Here is a 25,090-nt window from a genome sequence, read left to right as displayed (position 1 = left end):
AAAATCTTCCCTAAAGTTAAAAATAAGCAACATGTCCATTTGAGATAAATATAATTGAAACCTGGCAACTGTGGCAAAAATAAATTTTAAAAAGTAGACAGGGCTAGAGATATGGCTTAGCAGTTAAAGCCCTTGCCTGTGAAGTCCAAGGACCTAGGTTTGATTCCCCAGTACCCAAGAGAGCCAAAGGCATATGGTGGCGCATACAGCTGGAGTTCATTTGCAGTGGCAAGAGGCCCCGGTGTGTCCATATTCTCTCTCTCTCTCTCTCTCTCTCTCTCTCTCTCTCTCTCTCTCTCTCTCTCCCTTCTCTCTCTCATAAATAAATATTTTTTAAAGGTGGACAGTTGAGATTGAAAACAAAAATAGGACAGAAACAACAATTTAAGAAGTTTGAGCAGCAATGAGTATTTATTATTTTGAATGAAATGTACATTAAATCTTTGTATAAAAATTGTCAAAAGTGCTATGCGGGTTATTAAAATATTAATTTAACCCCCAATGTCATTTATTAGCTATGTCTTTCACCTAAAACCATCCAATGTTAAAATATATATAAAAAAAATTAGTCTGTTCTTCCAGATAAAGTACCACCAGTGATGAGTTACTGAAAGTGTAAAACAAAGAGGGATGTCAGAAAATCAGCTTATTGACCAACGGTTATCACAGAACTTCATACATACTTGCAAATGCCAAGCCCACACAGGGCTTGGGCAGAGCATGTCTACAGTTTGGCTCCTCAGAGCATTCTCTCCAGGGTTACTTCTCCTGGAGCCTGGTGGGTGAGGACCATCATTTTCTCGTCATTCCGTAGTGGCTTTCCAAGGTGACCCAAATGTTACCTATTTCTGTTTCTCTCCTCTAGCCCCCAAAACGTTTAACAAAAAGAGACAGTTGATGCCACTGTCTCAGAAATAGCCCTTAAGATTAAGTTTGTCATTAAAGGAGACATTCACAAAGAAGACATTAACAGAAAACAGGTTAATCCTCACCAAGGAGGACTCCCCGCTCCCTTCCTCCCACTTTCCTATTTCTAGCCCAGTCCTTCCTGCCCTGGTTCTGCGTGAATCAGCTAACCAAGTCAGAGCAGGTTTAGGGTTGATGTTTCCCGTTTGGTCTCATTCAGTCCTAAGCAAACAAGCTTCTCTGGTTTGCCACAAGAGCTGTCTGACTCTCACGTCTCTTGTTCTTCTTGCTTTTTTGTCTCACCTTCCAGCATAAGACACTGGAGGCTAATAGGAAAAGTCCAGATGACAGAAGGACCAGGCCGAAGATGGAGATGATGGAACCATGGGAATTGAAGCTGTAAGCCACGGCAGTGACCACGATCCCAGCAATGAAGACCACCACAGCAAAGGGGACAACGCAGCGATAGCAGGAGAGTTCAGTCCCCCCAGTGGCGGCCATCAGCTGGACCTCACTGACCAGGGGAACTGTGGTGACCACTACTTCGCCCTTGGGGCTTTTCTCCATTATCACAGGTGTGGGGGACTTTGGGGCCCCAAGGATCTCTTTGATGGGTTCTTCAGTCATTTTTTTTTTTTCCAGTGATGCTGCTCAGCTAGGTTCACAGACTATATCTGAAGAGCCTCAAGAGGGTGGAAGCTGTGGAGAAGAAGGCAGGAGACCTCAGCTAATTCAGCAGAATGGGCCTGCCAATAGAAGGCTCCAGAATCCTCTCCTTCCCAGGAGACCGGGGAACATCTCCGTCACTGATCTGTAATCTCTGATCGCTTGCATTCTTTGCCTTGCTATGCTAAAGGCAGGGGAGAGAGAAAAGCAGGAAGCATTTGACAGAGTTTGAATGTTCCCTGGTGCTCTACAACTATATATATAATATTTATACATTTTATATATTTTTATTTATACTACATATATGCATTCTTTTTATAAAAGCTTTTTGGTTTTCTCAATGTTTCTCTCTTCTCCCATCACAGTAGGACCTGAACCTTCAATCAAGACAGCCTCAGTCAAGAGGAGAATGTGCTATAAACAGTCCCAAGACCCACAGCAACTTAAACTCTGCCAGTTTTGTTGGCACAACAAGCATTCTTTCCAGGCTATCATCCACTCCACTGCTCATGAAGTCAATGTCAAGATAAGCAGTCAAGCTACAAATGATGCTCTCCTTTATCAACCAACTACTCCTGAACATGGTGCAATGTGAACCGGGCACCTTCTCATTCCCCCCTCAATGATGGATGGACAGTCAGAAAAAGGAGAAAAAAAAATCAGCATCAGTGAAGTCAGAATTTGTCATTAGAAATGTGGCAATATCCTCCGACCCATTTGAAAAGGAATATCTAAGAAAAATAAATTTCAGCAACTTTATAAGGTGTAATTTATTATATTATTATTATATTTTGCATTCCCATATACAAGCAATTAAGTTAATTAGCTGTCAGTTTGCAAATTAAACTTAAGGGATTTTGATACTAGGTATACTGGGACATGCTTACACAAATAAGCATTGTCAATGAAATTTAGCAAATTCAATGTTCTCCTAATCACTTGTACACAAAATTTTCCTCTTTGTGAACAATTTTGACGCTGGCTACTTCAGGATAAAACTCAAGACCCTTGGTCAAGTGCATCTGGCTATAACGTTTCCATGAGAACGCAGGGGTAGTCTGGTGCTCACACAAATTCTGTCACTGTGTGGGGCCGTGGAGAAGCAGTGACCGTGAATTTACAGGACACTTGAAACATTTTGATTACATTAATCCTTTGAATATATTAACTAGAAATGGAAAATAAACACAGCCCTGAATCAAACCTCAGAGGTCACTCTCTGAGCAGTCAAAGTATTAGCATTGTCTCCTTGGATGTAACGTGCAGGTAAGTTGTAACACACACAAATTAATCACTGCTGTTCAATGATATCCTAAAGATACGCTGGTCAGTTATAGGATATTTGACATTTTGTCTAATTTTAGAAAAAAATGGGGTGGGGGGCTAGAGAGATGGCTTAGCAGTTAAGGCACTTGCCTGCAAAGCCAAAGGACCTTAGTTAGATTCCCCAGCACCCACGTAAGCCAGGTGCAGAAGGTGGCACATGCATCAGGAGTTTCTTTGTAGTGTCTGGAAGCCCTGGCTCACCTCATTCTCTCTCTCACTCTCTCTCTTAATTAAAACAAAACAAAGCAAAACAAACAAAAAAACCTCTTCTCTTCCCTAGAACAAAAGCTGAAAAGCTGAAATAACCTTAATCTAAAAGCAAAAATGTGTCCCCAAATTACTCACCTCAGAGAGACACAGCCCATTACCAGAGAAGCCACTTATTTGGAAAGGAGGAATCTAATCAGCCAAGGGTGAACATTTTCTTTCAACTTCTGGGAAGGAGTCTGTCACCCGCTGGGCTCTTGATAAAATGACAGGTCATGGATTGCTTCTGCGGAGCAGAAAAGGCATAAAAATACTTGACTGTAGGTTGGAGTTTCAATTGCAGAGCTCTTCTTTCAAGCTATCTCTGCCCTCAAATGCCGCTTGTTTTCCCTCCCACTCTCTTTTTATGCCCTCCCCCTCCGGTCTGCCCCTCCCTCTTTTTTTTTTTTTCCCCCTCATTTGCCAGCAGAGTGTGAGTGTTGGCTTCCCCCAACTCTGCTCAATGGTACAATGATTCAGGATCATTGCTACACAGTCCCCAGAGACAGAAGCCACCACTTACTTTTCTATCTCTCGCAGCGTTTATTAAGCAGGCTGCTTCGAATTACTCAGTTTTTCCCCAGCCAGCCTCCAGATCTTCCTCCTGCCCACCCATCAGACATTTTCATAAGAGAATCCAAGAGAATCCCAGAGTCAGCTAAACAGAGCCAGCTGAGGGACAGAGCTGGGAGACAGACACTCCCCGAAGGCAGGGACAGCTGTGAAGTCACAGAGCAGCTGAATCCACCCTCTGTGCCAGTAAAAATCCATGTGCCTAAGTTTACCTAGGATTCTCCTTTGTCTGTGAGCGTGATGGTCACCTGCAGCTCACAGCCTTCTTGTCCAATGTCCATCCATCTAGAAAGGGGGAGGGAGGAATATCAATGCTCCTAGTGAGAAGGGAGAATCTGAGATCACCTTGATTCAAACAGGATTGCTTACTGCTCATGCTGGAAGTTAACTGTTAGCCTTACTGAAATTGTGGTCATTGTCATTGCTGACATTTTCAGAGTAGCTACTATGGCTGCAATAGAATATCAAACAATAACACACATTAATACAAATTCTCATTAGTTGGAAAATAAGGTGATGGAGGGAAAGAAATCAGACAAAGGGCACACAGGCAGAAAAAAAAAACAAAAAACAAAAAAAAACCTTGGTTTGGACACAGTCACTGTTTTTTTTTTTTTTTTGGTACTATACTGAGCGTTGAGCCCAAGGTAACATTCCTACTGGGGCTTTACCAAACAGCGACATCCCCAGCCTTCTTTTTCATTTTTATTTTGAGACAGGTTCTCACTGGATCGCCTTGCCCTTGCAGGGGAGGGGGTCCAGGAACTCACACTTTAGCACAGGTTGGCCTTGAACTTTTGATCCTCCTACGTCATTGCCCCAACTAGCTGGGATTACAGACCTGCCCCATCTGGCCTAGGTGTACCCCAGTTATGATTGGTTATGAGCTCCCCCAGGGAGCTTGTTAGGGGTAGATTTTGATTCAGTAGTTCTGTAACAAGCTGACCACCTATGCTGAAGCTGCTGTTCCTAGGCTCGTTTTAAAGAACAGGCATTTTATGTATTCAAACATATGGGGCCTGACACATCCTCTGCTCAAATAGTTCCTTTCCCACCACCATCAATGGCATGTAGGCTAACGCTTTCCTACAAGTGATTTGAGACGTTGAAGCATTGGAAAAGCATACAGAGAATCAGAGGTACTACTGGGAGACCATTATCAACTTGCCCCCCGTGTGCTGTCCACCCTCTCTTTCTTTAACTTGGGAAAATGTTGCCGACTCCTTGCAGATCGACTCAGACATTCCTCCTCTTCTGCCACTTTTCCTACAAACGCTCCTCCATCCAACCTAGCTTAGTACCCGTGCCTAGAGAGAGACCAGAGTCCTTGTACTACAAGGGAAGCCAGGGGGAGGACTTCTTCATTTCAAGAAATAACTTGGAGAAGTCCCTGAGAGCTGGCTGTGTCAGAGGGGCTCAGTAGGCTGGGGAATGGCAGGCACCTCTCCACTCTCTAGACACTGGACGGCCAGTATCTTCAGAACGTTAATGTGGGACCTAAAGGAAAGAAGCTGTCAGGAACGAGGAATGATGTCACTGGGGACATCATCAGAGCCTCAGTCCTCGTCAAACATGCCCTGAGAAGATGGGGATGTGGGGCCTGGACAACCTCAACTGGAATTTTCTGGAAAAGAACAGTCTCCCCAGCTGAAAACTCCTCCTGCACAAATCCTCTCTATTTCCTAACAAGGCTGTTTTCACTAAAAACAAAACAAATGCCCAATAAATGACCCCCAAGGCAGATGGGATCATCACAGGTTCCTGCTGAAGACCTTGCTCCCTTGTCTCCTAGGTCGAAGGTACAAGAAGTGACCTTGTGGACAGGCCAGGAGCACGCTTACCCATGGTGAGCTGAGTCCCTGAAGAGGGACAGTGATTAGAGCCATGGCCAGGTTTGCTGCCACTTCGGATGCCTTCTGCAGGCATCGGAAGTCTCAGTCACCCCTCTGCTTGCACAGTGCATGAGCATCTGCCTCTGTGTGGACACTTGTCTCCAGGTGCAAGCAGACCACTGATGTGTAGCACTGCCACATTCAAAGCAGAAAGTTTGGGGAGTCCTGGGAACCGGTGTCAGAGCTGATACTGATCACCAGCAGCTTGCACCAAGGACTGCTTCCAATGGAAATTCAAAGAGAACTCTCTTGGAGATTCCGGCCCAGACTTTCGCAAGTCCATTCCTCCTTCCATTCTCTCTGCATGGCCTTAGACATCCTAGGGATGCCCTTTAGGGAAACCTTCCGCCTAGGTGCAAAATACCATCACAATTCCTCCAGCTTTCTTCCTGCAAGCTCTCCTTTCAGGAGGGACAGGAGATCTCCCTGCTCTTTGTAAAATCATGGGGGTTTTAGGGAGACTTCCTTAAGTTTGGAGAACTTTTCTGAAAAATCTTCCAATGCATGAATGATACCGATTTTCCCACCCCTGGCCCCAATTGGCATTCAACATTTCTCTCTTAGGTCTTTCAACAAACAAGCAAGAAAAAGATCCTTACCTTTCTCAGCCAGAATCCGACTGAGACAGCTGCCAGCTCCAGCTCCAGCCCAGCAACCCAGAAGAGGGAGATGCAAATCACTGCACTAGGGACCGTACACAAAGTACTCAGCTTGGCTTAAACACCATTAAGGGACCGGAGACAGTTTTGGTGAGAAGAAATCCATTACATGCTCCTATGTTTTACTCTTATGAGAACATGATCCATGGTAATGACCGATGTGAATCCCTAATAACCGATTATTTAAGAGTGCTAAGTTAGAAAAAGAATAAGCTGCTTTGTTTTCCTCTTTATATCCTTACGCAAACATTCTTTGTCAATGTTTTCCTATTGTGACCCCTCCCCCCCCCTCACACACACCTGCACTCCCATTCTAACACCATTCCTCTAGTGGTAATCCTGGGGAGTTTTGTAGGGGGGATGGGTGGGTGCGAATGGAACTTGGAATCCTTAGAAAATATGTCTCATCATGACATGCCAGTGATGAGTAGTGGGAAGAAGATAAGGCAGTCTTAGCTGGGTGGTCCCTTGCCCTAAAGCTAGGGGAGACTGATTTACCAGTGTTCTTCATCTGAAGATGTGGGGAGAGGGCAGAGAAATGATGGCACACTGGAATGTCTCATCTCCAGCCAACTAAGGATCTCAAAGGCAAAACAAATAAGAGAGCTAAGATTAACTGTAAACTCCCCCACCCCCCAATTTAAAAAAAAAAAAAAGCGGTTCTTAATCCCAGCACTCAGGAGGCAGAGGTAGGAGGATTGCCGTGAGTTGGAGACCACCCTGAGACTACATAGTGAATTCCAGGTCAGCCTGAGCTAGAGTGAAAACCCTACCTCGAAAAAAAAATAATAATAAATAAATAAAGGAGCTCATTTTTCTTAGGAACATGACATAGCCACTTCAGTGATAGGGCATCACAGCAGAGGAAGCATGGAGGATGATGAACACCCGCCAAGGGGATGACTGCCATGTTTGCCTGCGGGCAAGGCTAAAGGTTTGGAAGTTTTCATCTTGCTGTTGAAGAGCTGGAGATTTCTCCCTTGGGAAGCCATAAGGTTCGTATTTTGGGAAGAGCACCCGCATGTGCTTTCCATTACCCGCCCATGTTAGCTTTCAACTTGCATTTGACTGGTGTGGTTCTGCTGGCTTATTTCCATTAGCTTGTGAGATGCTCACTCGGCTCCTCTCTGCTCAGTCACAGAGGACACCTCCATCGTCACCCAACCAAAGGGATTCAGGGAGACTCCTCTGGGAAGCTGGCCAGCTGGTCTCTCCTTGCTAACGCTTCTTTTTAGGGTGTGTCTGTCATTGCATTTGGGAAAGTGATCTGCACTTTTGTGTTCCTTTGGGATAACAGGCTATCATGCACCCCACCTCCACCCCCCTCACTCCAAGGCAATTTTTTTTTTTTTATGTCTAGAACATTAACTGGAAAGATCTGATAGTAATAAGAAGAACAGGGCTATGCCTTTGATATAAACATATTGTACTATTTACTGGTTAATTTCCAGAACCTTGGAACTGCCTAAGATCTACATAGGTATAGCAAGGGTGACATAGACCTCTTCTGTGCAACACCCCCCAGCCCCTCCCCCCCCACCGGGGGCCTGTTCCTTCATTCAGGATGGGCCCACCCAGTAGGCTCAGACTGAAGAGGAAAGAAACAACACATTGATATTTACTATGTATTATGCACTACGTGGACCACACCTTGGGAATCTGAGCTTGTGTTTTACTGAGGAAGACACCAGTCCTCAGCAGCGTTGAGTAATTTGGCATGATTCACTATTAAGGAAAGTTGAGCCAGGACGCAAGCCTAGGGGTGGAGGGAGGACTTATCCTCTCTTGTGCCCTGAGAACTACATTGTCTATTGTTGCTGTTTGTTTAATATTCTCTGTATGTTTCTCATTTAGCATTAGTCTCATTTGCTTGTGTGCAGGGTGATAAATTGTCGTGGTTTAGTTTTGGAAAAATACTCTGAAAAGGGGAACCCACTGCACTAGGGTTTACTCGGTTCTCTGAAAAAAGATTTAAACTGTGTGTTTCATTTCTTGCGCTTCTGAATCTTGAAACATTAAATACATATATATATATAGAGAGAGAGAGAGCGAGAGAGAGAGAGACTTTGGTGTGTTTAAGACTAAGAGTGACACAGGCTGGTATCCACAGAGTCTTTGGAAGCAGCCAGGGCAATGGGAATATTCCAGGAGACTCCTAGACTACTGTCATGAACATATTAGTGCCACCAATATTTATTGCACAGGAGTACAAAAAAATGCCAGAAATTCCCTCAATGTTTCACTGAGCAAAACAAACACTGGTGGCAAGAACAAGGTATCTGCTCTCAGAGCTGCAAGTCTGTAATAGGAAAGGAGTGGACACAACATTTGAATGCAAGCTGCTGGGAAAGACCAAGAAAGATGTAATAAATTCAGGTCTAGATGCCTGTATTGGGGATAGGAATAGGGATGGGAGTTTCATGGAGGACAGGGATTTGACAAAAGAAAAAAAAAATAAATAAACAAAGGAAGGAATGTGATTGTAGGTGAAAGAATCGTCTCTATAAAACCAAGCGTTTGAAAAGTCTAACTTTTCTGCAGAGAGTGTTGAACAGCATGCTCAGCCAAATTGTACAGAACACAGAAAATAGTCAAAGTAAAGCTGGAAATGATTCATGGTTAAATAATGACTTTGGATTTTGAGAGCAGGGTGGGTTTAAGTAGGATTCCATACTCAGCACTGTGCCTTGTAGTCAGTGGCAAGGCATTACAGGGTTGGCGGGCTCTGGAGAAAGAACAGGCAAGCGAAAAGCAGGCTGGCACTCCAAGGAGGATATACTTGTGCCTGTCCTGGTGAGAGGCATTGGGAACTACAGATGGGTGGGAAAGAATCAGCAAAACTTGGAACAGGCTACCAAAGGAGAAGACTTGGTAAGATTTTAAATTCCAAGTAATCAACAGTAATTAATTAAGTAATGAACAGAAATAGGCCAGCACAAAGAACAGGTATGGGGTGAGGTATTGAATTTATTTTCATTAGCACAGGTATTTACTTCTCTAGCACAGAGGGGAATACTAGAGAAAGATACTGACTAATAATTGATGTGTTGTCTAAGTTAAGCAATGCTATCACTGGCTCACAGATGAATTTTCCACTAAGATTATGAGTAACTTGGGGTTGGATAGATGGCTTTGTGCTTAAAGGGACTTGCTTGCAGAGCCTGCTGGCCAGAGTTCAGTTTTCCCAGTTCCCACATAAAGCCAGATGCACAAAGTGACATGTACGTATGGATTTCACATGCAGGAGGTCCTGGAATGCCCATTCTCCCTCTGTGTCTCTCATAAGTAAAAAAAAATGTAATAGAATTATGAATAACTTTATAATTCACTTTGTCCCACATACAAACACAGGATTGTTGACACACACATGACTTAAGATTGTCAATGTTTGGCCTAGAATAGGAAAATATTTTTGGAATCCCAAGGTGAGCCTTTACTTGCACTGACTACATGCTAAGACTATATACTAAGTATATGTTCAGTTTTAAACTCCTTGAAAAAAAGAATGTGACTATACATTTTTCTTTTTCTTGCAAAGGGCCAGATGTGACTAAAGAAATCCATAGGGACTTTATGGTCATGAGAACAATTTTTTTGGCCACTAATTGGTTCCCCAAGACACTACTCATGCAGGAGGGCACATACAGATTCTAATCCCCTCCCCCCTTTCTGGATGTGGGAATGTAGCCTTTTCTTTACCAACAACTAATTTTATGTGGCCACATAACAACACAAGAGCAATTCAAGTTCACTACAGGTTTCTTTAGACAAGTAACATTTGGGTCTCATGCAATGCAAACAGTCTTCATAAGGGAGCTTACCATGATCACGTTAGCTGGGAAATCTCCCCTAAATACCTTAAGGATAGGGTTAGTCATTAATTAACCCATGAAGAAATAAGCAAAAGCATGGAATTACAGTGAAGTCAAAAGTAAACTTGAGGACTGGAGAGATTTCTTAGTGGTTAAGGTGCTTGTCTAAAAATCCTAATGACCTGGGTTTGATCCCCAGTATTTAACATAAAGCCAGATGCACAAAGTGGTGCACATATCTGGAGTTCTTTGCAGTGGCTGAAGGCCCTGGAATGTCCATTCTCTCTCTCTCTCTCTCTCTCTAATTATAAATAATAAATTTTAAAAAGTAAACTTGAAAATTCCGATACTATTCAAGGAGAATATTTCAGGTACACAAGTATGTTGGTTATTCGTTAGTTTTAATTATATTGTTGTGATATAGTACATTATAAATATAACTATGACTCTATTTTAATTATCCAATTATTATTGATATTTTTTCATCTTTAGAAAATAAATGCCATGTTTATTTATTTAGTCTCTACCTAATAAAATCTCAATACTTATTGAGCAATGGCTATGCCATAGTGCTTTAATAAATTAATTATTCCATTTAGTACAAATAATCCAAAAGTTACGTCCTGTAATGCAAATGAAAAGGTGAAGGGACTTGTTATGCGTGCATAGGGATATGGGTGATCCCAGAACTAAAACCAGCATCAGATTGACTGCAGCTTGTCCTCTTCAGCCTTCCAGAATGTTGCTCCTGTGTTCCGAGTATGTTCTTACTTTCTGTACCTCATGAGGAGTGTCTACTCAGCCCCTGATACGTGTGCGGGTTTGGCAGTGATCATTTTGCCAGCAAAAACATGTAAATGACTCCCCACAGGTCCTCTGCAGGAGTACACTGACTGAGTGTAGGACCAGCTCACAAAACTTTTTGAACACATTTTAATCCACTTAAGTAGTCTTTGATGTCTCGACTCACAACGTGGGAGGGTAGTGGGAAACAGAACACTTTGCCCAGCTGAATTCAATTCCAAATAGAACTGTTTATCTTTTGAACTTATCTTATGGAACAAGACTGAGAACAGATCTTTCTCTTTCTTTCTTCAGATAAAAATTTAAAAGTCTTGCTTCGTGAAGGAGACAGCACTTGGCTGTCTCCTTCTTGTCTCCTTCTTGTTTACTTAAATAAACTATACAGGAAGAAAGACATTATTGTCTTTGTAAAAGCAATGAAGGACTTGGTAAAAATCAGAAATCCCAAGACAGTGCACACCCCTTCAAGGAGAACATAATGTTTCTTCCTTCCTTGGGGCACAAGGAGGGCAACCAAGACTGTTTGGACTCCAACTGGCCCCTTGTACCCTGTCAGTAAGTCTGCCATTAGTGCCTTTGGAGGATGTCCAGTATGATGGTGTCAGCGTCCTCCGCGGTCTCTCTCTCTCTCTCTCTCTCTCTCTCTCTCTCTCCTTCTCTCTCTCTCTGGTTGATTCCTTGCCATTTATTTTCTAAGTTTGGAAAACTTTGTTTACAGCACTGGTAGGACTTTTTTGGTGTGTGTCTTAGGGTCACAGCATACGGTTTTGGATAACTTCCACAATAAAATTAGCATTTTTGACTCTTTGCCTCTTGTGCAATGAAAATTGCCATGAACTGAAAGTCAGGAAACTTGGGTTTGATCTTCTTTCCTCTTTGTGGCAGTGAGCACAGCACCCAACTTCTGAGTTCCATCTGCTAGATCTTATGGTTCTGCCTGTAAATCCTTTATTATTCATTAATTTATTTGATTTTTAAGCCTATGTGGACTTAGAATATCAGAGAATGGAGGCAAGACAACTTGAAGAGACAGCTCACACGGCTACCCAAGCTACTAGGATAGCTGGAGGAAGCCTCTCAAAAAAAAAAAAAAATTCCCTGGTGTAACATCTGTCAGCAACCCCATTGACCTTGCACTGTGAAAATTCATCCATTTCCATGTGAAGCAAGTCACAGGCAGCTGGTCCAGAGACGGACAAGCATGCAAAGGTTTCCTTCAGCTCTGAGCAGAAATTTCAAGGTTGCAATGCTTGCATGCTTCTTTCCATTCGTGCTGACCCAAAGCCAAAGCCAAAGCATTCAGGAGCTAGGGGACAGTTTTGTCATAAAATGAGTTGCAAATTCAATTCCAAAGCAAAGCCTCAGAGACCAGAATGCACACTGGCGGAGCCTCGCCCCACTGTGCCTGACATGACGTAAGTCCGAGACCTCAGTTCACAGTTTTATGTGACAGGACACAGGAGTAGCCAACTTTAGGGAAGAGGGATAGGAAAGCCCAAGGGTGAAGCTCTCTGGGAACAGGAAGCAGCTCTCTCTGTACCAACAAGGCTTGTGGACAGAGAAGCTTGACAGCCTTTGTAGCCGCCACTCGGGGCTACCTGGGGTCTGCCAAGAGGGTGTGCTCTGGTCATAGGGAGGGTACATTTCCTTAGGACTTCTCCACTCCCAGCCCACAGAATGCAGAAAGTAGCTGCTGTGAGGTTCCAGCCATTTACAAACACCCAGTTCAGATTCATACATTATGTTATTGAGGCGCGCGCGCGCGTGTGTGTGTGTGTGTGTGTGTGTGTGTGTGTGTGTGTGTGTGAGAGAGAGAGAGAGAGAGAGAGAGAGAGAGCGCTATCAGGAACCTGAACTTTTAAATTCACATTCAGATAATGTTTGAGGTCCTCTGTTCCTCACAAATCTAATAAGCCAGCAGGCATGTGAACCTAACCATAGACTTCCCTGGTAAAACCACCAGCGTTTTCCTCTTTATCAGAGGTCTAGAACCTCATCATGATCCTGTGCCACCACCCAACACATAGCATCTCCTACAGCAGCATCTGGAGGATCTCTTTAATGTAAGGCATTATAAATACAAGAACCATGATTGGAAATCACTGTACCTCCATGACGGAATGAGGCTGACATGCAAGACAGTCATGAGCCTAGTGTGATGCGATGCACAACAGATGCCCTAAATGATGAAGGCACATTCCTGCCTCAGAATGAGGCCCTGTGCCTTACACGCACTGTGAGCTGCCCTTAACTTTCCTTTCCAGCCTCAGCCCCAGCTTGGGTCAAATGACACTCAGATGTGACAGGTTACTCCTCATTCCTCATGCCTTGCAGGGTCTTATTTTTGGATACTCAAGATGCTGTTACTCATCCCTCCTTGACTATCTTTTTTTTAAAAATTATTTATTTATTTATTTGAGAGCGACAGACACAGAGAGAAAGACAGATAGAGGGAGAGAGAGAGAATGGGCGCGCCAGGGCTTCCAGCCTCTGCAAACGAACTCCAGATGCGTGCGCCCCCTTGTGCATCTGGCTAACGTGGGACCTGGGGAGCCGAGCCTTGAACCGGGGTCCTTAGGCTTCACAGGCAAGCGCTTAACCGCTAAGCCTTCTCTCCAGCCCCCTCCTTGACTATCTTGAATCATGCCTGCTTCTAATCTTTCCCGATAAATCCTCCATCTTCAGACAAGGGATATCTGAATCTCCTTCCAAGATGATCCCATGATATTCTGTGTCAGTTTGTCTCAATCTGGCCACTTTCCTTGGCTGGGAAAGGCTGTTCTGTTGTAGCTGAGTCATGAATGGCACCCTTGACTTCTACTCACTGGGTGTCACTTGTAGTCAATTTCTCCAGTAGTGCCAACCAAAGATGTCTTCAGACTTTAGGAAACCATCTGGGAGGGGAAAAATAGCTCCTGGGTTGAGAGCTCTTCTCTGTGCTTACAGGTATCATAGCCCTTGTCAAGTAGGGTAAAAAGTAAGCTATTTGTTGTTTATCTCATCTAAGAGAATGAGAGCTTCTCAAGAGTAGGGACATACAAAATACATGTGTCCTTTGTGCCATCAATAGCACCTGATGTCTAGTTAGACTGATGCCCATTTAATCAAAGCTCAATTGACATCCAAGGTGTCGGAAACACTCAAATCTTAGCTAGCTTAAAATGTGACTGTGGACGAATCAGCTGATCAGCTGTTAACACCTCTGTTTTACTCATCTGGAAAAGGGGGGTAAGAACACCAGCCTTGCTTGGTGGATGGAATGAGTGCAGGCATTTGGAACTGGGGAGGGAAATGTGACCTGAAGAGCATCTCTGTCATGACTGCCGTTACTTGGACATCAAGTGTGGAGAACACTGAGAACTCCGGTCTACCCAAGCATTGGCATATTCCACGACAGCACCTGGAGGGTTTCTTTTCTTAAAATCTTTAAAAACAATTTATGTATTTGAAAGGAGACAGAGTGAGAGAATGAGTGTACCAGGGCTTCCAGTAGCTACAAACAAACTCCAGGTGCGTGTGCCACTTTGTACATCTGGCTTTATGTGGGTACTGGGTGGTTAGAATTTGCTAGCAGGTGCCTTAACCCCTGAGCCATATCTCCACCCCCAACATCAACTGGAGGGTTTCTTGAATGCAGAACATTGTAAGTACAAGGAACCTTTTTGGTACTAACTGGACCTCTGGGATGGAATGAGGCTGACATGACTAAATGCTAGATAGTCATGAGCAGAGTGTGATATAATACATGGCAGACGTCCTAAAGGATGAAGGCTCATTCCTGTCTTAGTTTCACCTTCTGAGAAAGACAGCCTGGCTGAAGGAGTCACCTCTGCTCTAGGTCTGTCTGATTTTCTGTACCATCCAGGGACCCCCCCCCCTTCATATTCTTTGGATTCTGTTCTTCTTCTTCTTCCCATTTCTCCTCCTCCTCCTCCTCCTCTTCTTCTTTTTTGTGTGGTCTTTGCTGGGAAGGCTGCCTATTTCCCTACTCCCAAAGTCCTGATATAAACAACAGGAAAGGAGCAGATTTTGCATTTGCAACTACTCGAAGTTCAGAATTGATATGGAATCATACCCACTCGCTTTAAAGGAAGCTGTCTCCTCTAAGGTGCTGCATGGACCCCTCTGCAGTTATGACTTGCCTCAGAGAAGGGCTTTGCTCTCACTTGTCTCCTCTCTCCCTCTGGTTCTGTCTGCCTGTTTTATGACTTCCTTTTACACTCTGAGCATTCCGTCACTGTGGTCTGTTATCCCAGCACAGTGTGGTCAGCTGATTTATAGCTTTCCCTCCCTCCTTCCCTCCCTGTAGCAGAACCAGCTTCAGACTGAGTTTAGCTACAACGGAACTCCCACCGCCAGCAGCAGACCCCTCCTGTGGCAGCTGCTTGGGGTCTTTCCGTTTAACTATTTCATGCCTGGTCATGAAGACTATAGACATGCTCCCGAATCACAAAATTCTCTACTAACAAATCAAAAATTCCCAGCCATCTATGCCTTTGGGCTGCACAGGAAAGCTTGCAGGGCATCCAGTTCAGCCTGTTCATTCTACATGGGGAGCACCGAGTCCTACACAGGTGAAGGGATTCCTTACTTTCTCCTTGTGTCTCTGTCCAGCTCACCATCTTCCGAATCATTGTGCCACTTTTTTTTTGGTCTTTTTTCAAGGTAGGATCTCACTCTAGCCCAGGCTAACCTAGAACTCATTCTGTAGTCATAGCTCAAGGTTGGCCTTGAACTCACAGCAATCCTGCTACCTCTGCCTCCCTCCCAAGTGCTGGGATTAAAGGCGTGTGTCACCACATGTGGCTTCTTTCTGTCACTGTTAAAGTGCACCACAACTAAGCTTTATGTTCTAACCTGTCCAGCATTATTCTACATGGCTCTCTTTTTAATCTTAAAATAATGTTTGTTTCAGCCTAGGTCCATGGTTGTTTCCTAAGAGAGATGATCTTTAAAAAGAAAAAAAGGAAAAAAGGGGTAAGCGCTTTTTTTTTTTTTTTTAACAATAGCTGAAGGTTTAGAGTGATGGACAACTTCTCATTTTAGTTTACTGTGTTCGTTTCTACCATGACCCCCCCACAAAAATCAACTTAAGAATAGTTCTATTCTGCTATTCTGTCCTAAAATTGCCTTTCTTTCTTCTTTCCTTCCTCCCTCCCATTCTTTCTTTTCTCTTGCCTTCTTCCCTCCTTTTCCTCTTCCCTGTTCTTCCTTTCTTTTGAGTCAGTCACTCTGAACTAGGCTGGCCTTGAGCTCACTGCTGACTCTTCTACCTCAGCCTCCTGAACACTGACTGGGATTATAGATGTGAGTTGCCATGCCTTGCTAAAATTATTTTCTTACATTTAAAAAATATTTCTTGGGATTGAGGAGAGGGCCCAGCAGTTAAAGACACTTTCTTTCAAAGCCTTACAGCCCAGGTTCAATTTCCCAGTACCCATGTAAAGCCAGATACACAAAGTGGTCATGTTTCTGGCATTTGTTTGCCGTGCCAGGAGGCCCTGGCATGCCCATACCTGCTCTTTCTGTCTGCCTCTTTCTCTCTTCCTTTTTTAATTTCTTTCTTCCTCTCTCAAATAAATAAGTAAATAAATAAAATATTTAAAAACATGGCTGGAGAGATGGCTTAGCAGTTAAGCGCTTGCCTGTGAAGCCTAAGGGTCCTGGTTCAAGGCTCGATTCCCCAGGACCCACATAAGCCAAATGCACAAGGTGGTGCATGCATCTGGAGTTCGTTTACAGAGGCTGGAGGCCCTAGTGCGCCCATTTTCTCTCTCTCTTTCTCTCTGTCTGTTGCTCTTAAATGAAAATAAACCAAAATAAAAAGCCCAAACAATAAACAAACATTTAAAAAATATTTAAAAACAAGTATTTCTTTTTCAGGTCAAGTGGGTTTGTCTCAAAAAGACTATCGTTGAGAAAATTTGCTCCTCTCTTAAACCACTAAACTTTGATTTTGGGAATTGGGAAGAGTGTGTAACATGGATGCCCTTGCATCCAAAATTCCCTGAAGTGCTCCCTAGCAGCTGTAGCGTGGGTCTTGGCAGCCTAAGCTTACATGTGAATGCCTACGATTGCACATGGCGATTCTGTAAGCGCTGTCTTCAGTTCAGCAGAGAGGAGTGTGTGTGGGGGGGCGTTGTGGTCGCGGAGACTGACAGAGGCCTTCAGTTTTTCCTTTTACTATAAGTACTGAAAAACAGGCAACTATCGACCCCAAATAAGTATTCTTCAAAGAGTTCTCAGCTACAAAAACAACAGGCAGGATATAATCTTTCTTACTGATTTTATTTCTTTGAAATGAATCTCTCCAGTGGCATTTTTGGAAGCCACCACATTGAGCTGAATTAATCTAGGAACCAGAGAGTTGAACTGTTGTGTTAAATCTCATTAAAACTAAGCGAAGGACCAAAGTTCTTTGATCTGTATTGTTATTAAACATTGTTCCTATTGCATGGACATTTGTGAAAACCAAGGTGCTATTTACAGGAAAAGATGTCTAGTTATTAGACAAACAACTTAGCAAAATCAGTTTATTCATGTACACAGGCCCGCCTGTGAGTCTCACTTTCCACATTCCATCCATCACCTAGCTGTCTTTCTTCTTTTAGCAGGGTGTGGATGACATGGGCTAAAAAGTCAGAAAGCACAGAATAAAAAGTGGTATGCCCAGCACTCTGGAGGCAGAGGTAGGCAGATTGCTGTGAATTTGAGGCCAGCCTGAGACTGCAGAGTGAATTCCAGGTCAGCCTGGGCTACAGCGAGAACTTACCTTAAAAAAACAATGGTATGTTGTTGTTAAATATCCCTAAACTCTGTGTTTTATTTCCTTAATCAAAACCTTACCTTACTCAAAACAGTTGTTAAGATGTGAGTTTGTTTGTTCATCTAAACTACTCTTCATAGAATTAGCAGTTAACTACTGATGATCCACTGATACTAATTTCAGAAGATGCTGATTGAGAGGGGCAGGGGATATGATGCAGAGCAGAGTTTCAAAGGGGAAAGTAGGAGGAGGGAAGGAACTACCATGGGATATTGTTTACAATTATAGAAGTTGTCAATAAAAATTTAAAATATATTTTAAAAAAGAAAATGGCACTAGTTTTAACTTTTAAGTATTTGGAAGAGAATACCTGGGGTTTCTACCACTATTCTTACTACTTTTTCATGTTCCACTTTAACCTTGAAGTTATTAGCAAAGGACATTTAATAAAAGAAGTCTGCTGAGTATTTAGGAGACATCTGAAAATAAACTCTATTCTTCCATGTATTTGTGTTATTTACCTAAATTCTTTGTATTCTTAGCTATGAAGAATCAATATCCATGTTTAGATAGACCATGACTTATATATTCAGAGATTGAATTATTTTTTTAAATTTTGTTGTACTTCTTTCAGGATATTTAATATGAGATCTAAATACTTAATTTTTAAGAATAAATTACATTGTTGCTGGTTATGTATATAAATCAAAATTAAGAAAATCATATGGTCAAGTAAAGTGTATTTAAATGGAAAGATTTTTTGGTATTTACTTTGCATATGAGCTTCTGTTTAAATATTGCCTTTTTTGCTCATTAACTTTAATAATGACTTGCTCTCCTTAAAAAAAAAAAAAACTTTATCAAGGCTGTGATCATCTGTTTACAATGACTGGTAAAACTTAATAAAATAAACTTTCTCTAGACAACAGTATATAAAGTACATGGCAGAGTCTTATACAAAGAACACTCAAATGTTTTTACTTCCCTTTAGCCACCAAAGGTACAAGCTTTTTTTCAATCTTTAAAAAGTTTCTTTTTATTTTTATTTATTTGAGAGAGAGAGAGAGAAGGAGAATGCCAGCAGCTGCAAATGAACTCCAGATGCATGCTCCACCTTGAGCATCTGGATTATGTGTGTCCAGGGGAATTAAATCTGGGTCCTTTGGCTTTACAGGCAAGCACTTTAACTGCTGAGCCATCTCTCCAGCCCAAGGGTGCATGTTTTGACTCCACACACTGCACAGCATAACTTATAGTAAAGCTGAAATTATGCTTATGTTAATTTAGAAATTTCTCTGGATAAGTGGATAAAAAGGAAGCCAAAATAATTTTAAATGTTTTGAAGCCTTTTCTCAAGCTATTCATCAGGTCTTTTTCCATCTTTCTTCTGTGCCCTCTACTGGCTGCAAGTAGATACTGAATTTAGCAAATTTAACTGTATCAAACAATCCTGTCTGTCCAGCTTGAGCCCCAAATCATAAAACACAAAACTACTACTTTAAGGGCTGGAGGTATGGATTAGTGATTAAGGCTCTTGGCTGCAAAGCCAAAGGACCTAGGCTCAATTCCCCAGGACCCACACAGGCCAGATGCACAAGACATGTGTGTCTGGAGTTTGTCTGCAGAGGCTTGATGCCCTAGCATGCCCATTCTCTATCTCTCTCTCCCTGCCTCTTTCCCCATCAAATAAATAAATAAAACTAAAAATAACTACTACTTTAAGAAATAATTATATCTTCTTTTAAAATATAGTTGTGCAAAAATGAGATGGCATGTATATGCAAAAGCAGAAAATAAAAATCCCATGCTCATCTCCACCTTTGATAGAACTGTCAACATTTGTTGTGTCTTCATTCTATTTTTCTTACTTAATATGCATGTGACTATCCTTTAACAGTATATGCTGCATACCACTTTTACAAATTGGTGTTTTCAGAATTTTCTGTACATGGCAAATTCTTTTGAAGTCCATAAATGGATCATGAGACACGCCTGCATGGGTGTTATAGACACGTCCTGTGTTGTCTTTCCTGTTGGGCACTAAACCTGCAGAAGCTAGAAAAAAGCTGGAAAGCTTTTCTTGTTGCTTTTAAAATTCTTCTTGTGTCTCATTTCCGTGAAGATATGTTTATAAATTAGGTCAACTAAGAACTCATCAAAGTGCTGAGAAGTGACTGTTGAGAGCTCTACACTAAATGAAACATTTCTAACATGTCCTCCGAGGCTCAGGGAACTTTGCAGAAGGATGGAAAGAGCATAAGAGCTGGACGATAAGGGAGAGTGTCTTGGAACACTGTTCTCTGGACAGGAAGTGGCTGTTGCATGTGTGACCTCACTGTGGCTAATGTTACCTGCACAAGGCCCGCACAATATTGGGTCCATCAACATTCTGTCATGGATGATGAAGGGGGACAAAAAAGTAAGATATAAAAAAAAAAAAATACGGACAAACAACAGGCTAGAATCAACACAGACAACACACTGATTAATACTGGTTATTAAAAATGAGATCTGATCTCAACATATATATTTTATTATTAAACATTCCTCCTCTCCTCTTCCATTTCCCACACTGTTTATCACTTCTTACTAAACTGCATTAAAATATTTATCATAAACATATTTACTTTTTTCTCAATAAGACTCAAGAAAATGATAAGCACAAAGTCTGAAAGCTGGGTGTGGAGGCAAGAGGCACAGGTAGGAGGATCGCTGTGTTGCTGTGAGTTAGAGGCTACAGTGGGCTAGGGCTAGAGCAAGTTCTTACCTTGAAAAACCAAAAAAAAAAAAAAAAAAAAAAGATTCTGATATCAAACAAATGAAGAAGGATAAGAAGTAAGAGATCCTAACCCCAAACTAAAAGAGCTTAATCCACAAAAAGCAAGAATTCCAGAAAGGGAATGAACTGAGGTAACACAGGCCAAAATCAAACCAAAAGAAGAAAATTTTGAGCCAAAGAAGTACAAGTTTGAGGTTTAGAAAGGTTCATTGAAAAGAAATAAAAAATGTATAGATATAACCAGACAAAACTCTTGACTATGAGAAACAAATCAAACCTTAATAAGAATCAAAGACTTTAAAAGAGACAGGCCATGTATCCTTGAGAGGATCAAAGAATCAGGTCCTTGTACCCAAGGGTAAATGCTAAGCAGTCAGTGTTGACAACATTTCAATCATGAATATAAATTAACCATTGCCCCTCCCCCCAGAATAGGGCTGGAGAGATGGCTTAGCAGTTAAGGTGCTTGCTGTCAAAGCCAAAGGACCCAGGTTTGATTCCCCAGGATTCATGTAAAGCCAAATGCACAAATATATATATATATATATATACACACACACACATATGTAATATATATATGTATATATATATTACATATATATATACACACACACATATATATATACATACATATATATATATATTATATATATATATATAATAAAATAAAAAATATTTTTAAAATCCAGAATAGTGAAGGCACAGTTTAAAGATACTAAATGTGAACAAGGAAATCCTCTTTTAAAACATCTTTCAAATGTTAAAACATAACTTTGGAGTGGTGGTGTGATGGTCTAGCAGGTCTGCCTATGAAGCCTAAGGATTCAGGTTTGATTTCCTAACATCCACATAAGTCAGATGCATAAGGTTATACATGTGTCTGGAGTTCATTTGCAGTGGCTAGAGGCCCTGGTGCACCCATTTTCTCTCTAACTACCTCTTTGACTCTCTCTTCTTTCATGTAAATAAATAGCATTTTAAAAAAACATAATTTTTGAGTGAGAAGATATATATTTTAAGTCTCATTAACAATTACAGCGGTTTTATTCCTAAAATAATGGACACAAACCCAGGAAATGGCTGAGATAGGCTAGAGGAAGTATAAACACATTATATTTATATTACACAGGAAAAGTGAATAATAATAATAACTAATACACATTATATATTTATTCAGAAAGCTAAAAGTAGCTGAGCTGGTATGTTACATCTGTGTTCCTAGCATTTGGAAGGTTGAGACTGGAGGATCAACGCCAAAGTAAATTCAAAGCCAGCCTAGCCTACTTAGCAAGACACTGTCAAAACCAAAATAAAAAGAACAGCTAGATGTGGTGGCGCACATCTTCAATCCCAGCACTCAGAAGGCAGAGGTGGGAGGATCACCATGAGTTCAAGGCCATCCTGAAACTACAAGCTGAACTTCAGGTCAGCCAAGGCTGGAGTGAAAACCTATCTTAAAAAAATAAGTAAATAAAAACAACAACATAAACAAAGCCTAAAGTATTCAGTTTCTTGTTTATTTATTTTTTCTTCTTTTGGAAACAGGCATGTGCATCTTCTCTTTTAATTGTCTTGTTTTGAGACACACCACCCTAGATCTTATTGGCTTAAAGGCACAACATATTGGTTTTGTGATGAAGCTATAATTTAGGAGGATCATGTGGATGGAAGTGGTACTGGCTGGGGCAGTGTGAGAGAGTTTAGAGGGCAGACTAGAGGGCTCCTTTGAAAGCCAACTTTCTTCATGGCTGGTAAGCTGGCATTAGCTGCTGGTAGGAAACTAAGCCAGCCATACCCCCAGGAACCTTCAAGCCCATGTTCATGGATTGTATGGTTTCATCATGTCATGATATCTAATTTCCAAGGGCAAGTTCCAATAGAAACAGAAAACCAGACCTAATATTTCTTTTTAACTTTTACATTTTTTTGTTGTTTTCTTAACTTTTTAGTGACAGCCACTATACATAGAGACAATAATATAACATGAGCCAGGGATGGGATACCTTCCAGTGGGTTGTTGGCCAGGAAGGCCCCCGATGGTCCTCAAACATTACAGGCCATTGCTGAGGCTCTTGGTTCCCCACCAGGAATGCATGGTTCTGTTGAACACTCCTCTGTCATTTCTGCTTAGCACATTGATGGATTTGAGTCTCCCCAGTGGTCACTGCCATCTGAAAAGTGAGAGTAGCAGTGATATATGGGCATACACGTAAGTATTTAGAGAGCAGGACACCACGCACGACAATAGCAGTTTCTTCCCTAGCACTTATGACTTTCCCGGCCATAAGCTTCAAACAAAACATTTTTTACTTATTTATGTGCAAGCAGAGAGACATAGAAGAGTGACAGACAGAAAGAATGGGCGCACCATGGTCTCCAGCTGCTGCAAATGGACTCCGGATGCATGCGCCACTTTGTACATCTGGCTTGACATGGGTACTGGGGAACCAAGCCTGGGTTGTTAGGCTGTGCAGGCAAGTGCTTTAACTGCTGAGCCATCTCTCCTGCCCTCAATAATAAGCTTTTGATTAGGTTTGCAGTACCAGGCATGGGTTTCTCCCTGTGGAGTGAGTCTCAAATCCAACCACAAAGCAGTTGGTTTCCCCGTAACACACATGCTACCATTGCACAGTTGCCACATTTGGCCTGGTTGGCCAGCCACACAGCTTTCAGGGGCCACCGCTGGTTAAGACCTTTGATGACTTTTCTCCCTCAGTAGGCTGTGTTGCTCTTTTCAGCATTGTGACGGCTAGTCAAGGGGAAGAGGCTTCTTGATTTCACAGTGACTTGCAGCCCAAGCATGTGGTATCTTTAGCAATAGGGTCTTACCATCAATTATTGGTGGGAAACCAAGAGCCTTGTAATGTTTTTGGGAGTGGGAACAGAACAGGCGCTTCCCTGACTACAAACTTGCTGGAAGGTATTTCCACCCCCTGGCATTAAACTTTCATTGTAACAATCTATGGTTTCTGGGCACAGATTACCATCTTATATGACCCAGCCTTTGAGGTCAGAGCATCGTGTGTTTGTGTGTGTGTGTGTGTGTGTGTGTGTGTGTTATTGGGATTGAATCTAGGAGCTTGTGCACATTACACAAATGCTCTACCATTGAGATGCATTCTCAGCCCTTTCAAAGGTTTTTGAGTCAGGGTCTTGCTATGTAGTCCAGGCTGGCCTTGAACTTGTGGTCTTATCAGCACAGCCTCCCTAGGAGCTGGGCCTACAAGCATGTGCCATCACACCTAGAAGACCATCCCTCTGACATAACCAGAAGATGATAGTGATCTGAATTTTACCTTTTTGTGGAAGGAGTATTAAAGCACAAAAAATATGGGAGATGAAGGATTTTGTTGGGTAATTTTTAGATAATCTGATGTGTATCTGCAAGTTAAAAGAGAAAAAAAATTAACAGTTTCTAAATATGTTATCTTATATAGCTTTGTAGTTATGAGAAATAACTTGAAATAGAGAGATGTTATTTGTATCTTATTTCCCTTTATCTGTAGATATTTCACTGTGTTAGTTTGACAATGTCAGGTGCTTTGTTAAAATTAAAGTTGTAACTTGAATCTCTAGTTGTCTGGCTGGAGGTATTATCATTGGGGTATCGATTCTGGAGTCCATCCTAAGGTGTCACTGGGGAGTGGATCTAAATTCTAGCCCAAAGACGTGAAGGAGAAATTTTGTGCTCAGGCAGGTTTGTGTTTTTTGTTTGCTGTGGTTGTTTCTCTCTCTTTGGATCTATGGAATTAAGTAGCTTCTTGTACCATGGATGGAACTTCCCCTGGGCCTATAAATCCCTTCACATAAACTGTCTGGTTGGATGTTCATCTCAGAGACATGGAGCTGACTGTAACGATCACCTAATCTTTAAACCATCTGTTAAATGGAAATACTGACACACAATTCAAAGTATTTATAGTGATATCATGTACTTTTAGGATTGAAGATAGTCACTGACACATATTAAGTAGTCAATAAATGTTTCTTTAAACAAACAAGGGTGACTATAAACACCACTATTTACACTGTTCTAGAAATTCTAGCCCACTGATTTCAGAGTTTCTTCTTCACAGAATCCTCCACCCCTTCATGATTTTGGCAGAGTCCCAATATAGAAACAATAAAATCTGACACAGGAAAGAAAAATTGCTGGTGCTGCTATTAGAAAAGCTATGGTGATGTTCCCTCTCTCTCTTTCTCTCCCTCTCTCTCTCTCTTTCTCTCTCTTTCCTTTCCATTGGAAAATGATTGTCAATATATAAAACCAAAAACTTAAAAACTCATAGAAAAATTCTGTCAAGTGGTCAGTTCATTCCTGTTTATACATGAAATATATATTATTTTAGACCTCTATATGTAATTCTTATACTAAATCACTAAACATACTTATATGTGATAGGGGTGAGATACAGTGGTGAGTGAGATAAACAGATCCCTGCAGTCATGTTTATAATTATTCAGCAATAGGAACGACACCTAGGGCGTTGACCATACTGAACAAACACTCTACCATTGAGCTACATCCCCAGCTAAGCTTGGAGGAGACAGAGGCTCAGCTAAGTACGGCGTGGAGTCAGTACTGGAAAGCACTTGGCACTTATTTTTGCCTTATTGTTTCCTTCCTGCCTAGACTGGGGTGAAGATCCAATCACAAGTGG

At 41.9% G+C, this 25,090-nt stretch overlaps 2 protein-coding genes across 4 annotated transcripts in view; one reads left to right on the top strand and one right to left on the bottom strand.

Annotated features, from left to right (window-relative positions):
* Nucleotides 1–383: 383 nt before the first annotated feature.
* Tmem100 (transmembrane protein 100) lies at nt 384–6,336 on the bottom strand. 3 transcript variants are annotated; one of them, XM_045158714.1, is made up of 4 exons: nt 6,209–6,336; nt 3,930–4,002; nt 3,244–3,391; nt 384–1,605 (listed from the first exon to the last, which is right to left on the bottom strand). In XM_045158714.1, the coding sequence occupies exon 4, from the start codon at nt 1,531–1,533 to the stop codon at nt 1,129–1,131; it is 405 nt and encodes a 134-aa protein (XP_045014649.1). In that variant the 5' UTR covers nt 1,534–1,605; nt 3,244–3,391; nt 3,930–4,002; nt 6,209–6,336; the 3' UTR covers nt 384–1,128. The 3 variants fall into 3 exon arrangements, with proteins under 3 accessions (XP_045014649.1, XP_045014647.1, XP_045014648.1); XM_045158712.1 differs by having other exon boundaries at nt 384–1,756; nt 6,209–6,335; XM_045158713.1 differs by lacking the exons at nt 3,930–4,002; nt 6,209–6,336 and having other exon boundaries at nt 384–1,756; nt 3,244–3,468.
* Nucleotides 6,337–9,077: 2,741 nt separating this feature from the next.
* Nucleotides 9,078–25,090, top strand: part of LOC101602958 (phosphatidylcholine transfer protein) — a 63,451-nt gene continuing 47,438 nt past the window's right edge. Inside the window, exon 1 of the mRNA XM_045157907.1 lies at nt 9,078–9,139. The gene's annotated coding sequence lies outside the window, so the exon portion shown is untranslated. The remainder of the gene's footprint in view (nt 9,140–25,090) is intronic.

Source organism: Jaculus jaculus, chromosome 9 (genome assembly GCF_020740685.1).
Source record: "Jaculus jaculus isolate mJacJac1 chromosome 9, mJacJac1.mat.Y.cur, whole genome shotgun sequence".
In the NCBI taxonomy this organism is placed as follows: domain Eukaryota; kingdom Metazoa; phylum Chordata; class Mammalia; order Rodentia; family Dipodidae; genus Jaculus; species Jaculus jaculus.
This window is presented reverse-complemented; position numbering and strand designations above follow the sequence as displayed.

What these genes read in the sequence shown, in the direction of transcription:
- Tmem100 (XM_045158714.1), bottom strand. Translation starts at nt 1,533, where the DNA reads ATGACTGAAGAACCCATCAAAGAGATCCTTGGGGCCCCAAAGTCCCCC.